The sequence below is a fragment of the Engystomops pustulosus genome, chromosome 8, assembly GCF_040894005.1.
Source record: "Engystomops pustulosus chromosome 8, aEngPut4.maternal, whole genome shotgun sequence".
Classification (NCBI taxonomy): Eukaryota; Metazoa; Chordata; class Amphibia; order Anura; family Leptodactylidae; genus Engystomops; species Engystomops pustulosus.
This window is the reverse complement of record NC_092418.1, coordinates 1,410,343-1,413,124: the sequence shown is the minus strand read 5'-3', so window position 1 is coordinate 1,413,124 and position 2,782 is coordinate 1,410,343. Positions and strand designations below refer to the sequence as shown.

Here is a 2,782-nt window from a genome sequence, read left to right as displayed (position 1 = left end):
AGCACTAACGGAGCGGCCGGGCGGGTAGAGGAGCACTAACGGAGCGGCCGGGCGGGTAGAGGAGCACTAACGGAGCGGCCGGGCGGGTAGAGGAGCACTAACGGAGCGGCCGGGCGGGTAGAGGAGCACTAACGGAGCGGCCGGGCGGGTAGAGGAGCACTAACGGAGCGGCCGGGCGGGTAGAGGAGCACTAACGGAGCGGCCGGGCGGGTAGAGGAGCACTAACGGAGCGGCCGGGCGGGTAGAGGAGCACTAACGGAGCGGCCGGGCGGGTAGAGGAGCACTAACGGAGCGGCCGGGCGGGTAGAGGAGCACTAACGGAGCGGCCGGGCGGGTAGAGGAGCACTAACGGAGCGGCCGGGCGGGTAGAGGAGCACTAACGGAGCGGCCGGGCGGGTAGAGGAGCACTAACGGAGCGGCCGGGCGGGTAGAGGAGCACTAACGGAGCGGCCGGGCGGGTAGAGGAGCACTAACGGAGCGGCCGGGCGGGTAGAGGAGCACTAACGGAGCGGCCGGGCGGGTAGAGGAGCACTAACGGAGCGGCCGGGCGGGTAGAGGAGCACTAACGGAGCGGCCGGGCGGGTAGAGGAGCACTAACGGAGCGGCCGGGCGGGTAGAGGAGCACTAACGGAGCGGCCGGGCGGGTAGAGGAGCACTAACGGAGCGGCCGGGCGGGTAGAGGAGCACTAACGGAGCGGCCGGGCGGGTAGAGGAGCACTAACGGAGCGGCCGGGGGGGTAGAGGAGCACTAACGGAGCGGCCGGGGGGGTAGAGGAGCACTAACGGAGCGGCCGGGGGGGTAGAGGAGCACTAACGGAGCGGCCGGGGGGGTAGAGGAGCACTAACGGAGCGGCCGGGGGGGGGGGGGTAGAGGAGCACTAACGGAGCGGCCGGGGGGGGGGGGTGGCGGCTAGAGGAGCACTAACGGAGCGGCCGGGGGGGGGGGTAGAGGAGCACTAACGGAGCGGCCGGGGGGGGGGGGGCGGGTAGAGGAGCACTAACGGAGCGGCCGGGGGGGGGTGGCGGCTAGAGGAGCACTAACGGAGCGGCCGGGGGGGGGGGGGGGGTAGAGGAGCACTAACGGAGCGGCCGGGGGGGGGCGGGTAGAGGAGCACTAACGGAGCGGCCGGGGGGGGGGGGGGGCGTTTAGAGGAATACTAACGGAGCGGCCGGGGGGGGGGGGTGGCGGCTAGAGGAGCACTAACGGAGCGGCCGGGGGGGGGGTAGAGGAGCACTAACGGAGCGGCCGGGGGGGGGCGGGTAGAGGAGCACTAACGGAGCGGCCGGGGGGGGGGGGGCGGGTAGAGGAGCACTAACGGAGCGGCCGGGGGGGGGGGGGGCGGGTAGAGGAGCACTAACGGAGCGGCCGGGGGGGGGGGCGGGTAGAGGAGCACTAACGGAGCGGCGGGGGGGGGGGGGGGCGGCGGGTAGAGGAGCACTAACGGAGCGGCCGGGGGGGGCGGGTAGAGGAGCACTAACGGAGCGGCCGTGGGGGGGGCGGGTAGAGGAGCACTAACGGAGCGGCCGGGTAGAGGAACACATCATGAGGCCCTCACACCCTCCCCCACAGGGTAAACCATGTCCTCTCCTGCCAGGGATGCTCCTTAATCTCGCCCCCCCTCCTCCCCCACATGAATAATGGATCGGGCCGCAGCCTCCCCCTCTGAACACTTAACTTTCCTGAGAAAAAGCCCCAGCATCTGCTCATAGCAGGATGCTGGGAGTAGTAGTCCCCCTGTAGTAACGAGGCCTCTGCTCAATATAGAAAACAAATCATTTTATTAACAAGTCATTGAGTATAAAATCCGTCGTCCCCCCGTTGCCCCCATCAGTCTCATACGTAGTTCTTGCTGGGGTAGTCGCTGCGGGCCTGGGAGGGGGCAGCCGTGTAGCGAGCCGTGTAGGAGACCTCAGACTTCTTGGGGCAGGAGCAGGAGAGCAGGGAGCCCCCCAGCAGCAGGAGGGCAGCGGAGGCCCAGCCGATGTACAGAGCGGCCCCAAGCTCCCGCTTCTGCGCCTCCACCACCAGCGGATTGTAGAAGTCACGGATGATGCTATTGGCTGACCAGCAGACAGGGATCAACATGAGGACGCCAGCAACCAGGAAGACCACCCCGGCCACCAGGCTCACCCGCGCCTTGGTGGTCTCATCCTCCACGCAGTTGGTGCACTTGGCTCCCACAATCCCGATGAGGACGGCCAGGATGGCCACCAGGACGCAGATGACGGTCAAGGCGCGGGCAGCCTGCAGGTCCTGGGGCAGCGCCAGCATCGAGTCGTAGACCTTACACTGCATCTGCCCGGTGCTCTGCACAATACAGTTCATCCACAATCCCTCCCAGATGATCTGCGCCACCACAATGTTGTTCCCGATGAATGCCGTCACCTTCCACATGGGCAGCGCGCAGGTGATGATGGAGCCCACCCAACCAATCAGGGCCAGCGCCATGCCCAGGATCTGGAGACCAGTGGAAGCCATGACCAACGAGCTGCAAGACAAGGAGATATGTGAGAGACGGCAGGACCCCCAATATACAAAGCCAACAGACGGCGGACCCCAAAAATACAAGGCCAACAGACCCCTCAGAATCCTGCACAACCCTCCCCCACAGAGACCGCATCTGTCCCACTAGAGGATCCCTCAACATACACAGCGCACCCCTAAAAATGTAGAAGGAAACCTCCCACATAACACTGAAGCCCCCAAACTTACCAGGAGACCTCCAAACCAGGAGAACCACTAGCCTGGTGGGAGACCCCCATAGACAATACAAACCCCCCC

The 2,782-nt window shown here is 66.3% G+C and overlaps 1 protein-coding gene across 1 annotated transcript; it reads right to left on the bottom strand.

Moving 5' to 3' along the window:
* Window positions 1-1,762: 1,762 nt before the first annotated feature.
* LOC140075702 (claudin-4-like) lies at window positions 1,763-2,488 on the bottom strand. The gene has a single exon (XM_072121885.1). It carries the CDS (start codon window positions 2,477-2,479, stop codon window positions 1,835-1,837), a length of 645 nt encoding a protein of 214 aa, XP_071977986.1. The 5' UTR covers window positions 2,480-2,488; the 3' UTR covers window positions 1,763-1,834.
* Between the last annotated feature and the right edge of the window lie 294 nt (window positions 2,489-2,782).

Excerpts from the sequence above, each read along its gene's own strand:
- LOC140075702 (XM_072121885.1), bottom strand. The coding sequence starts at position 2,479 with ATGGCTTCCACTGGTCTCCAGATCCTGGGCATGGCGCTGGCCCTGATT.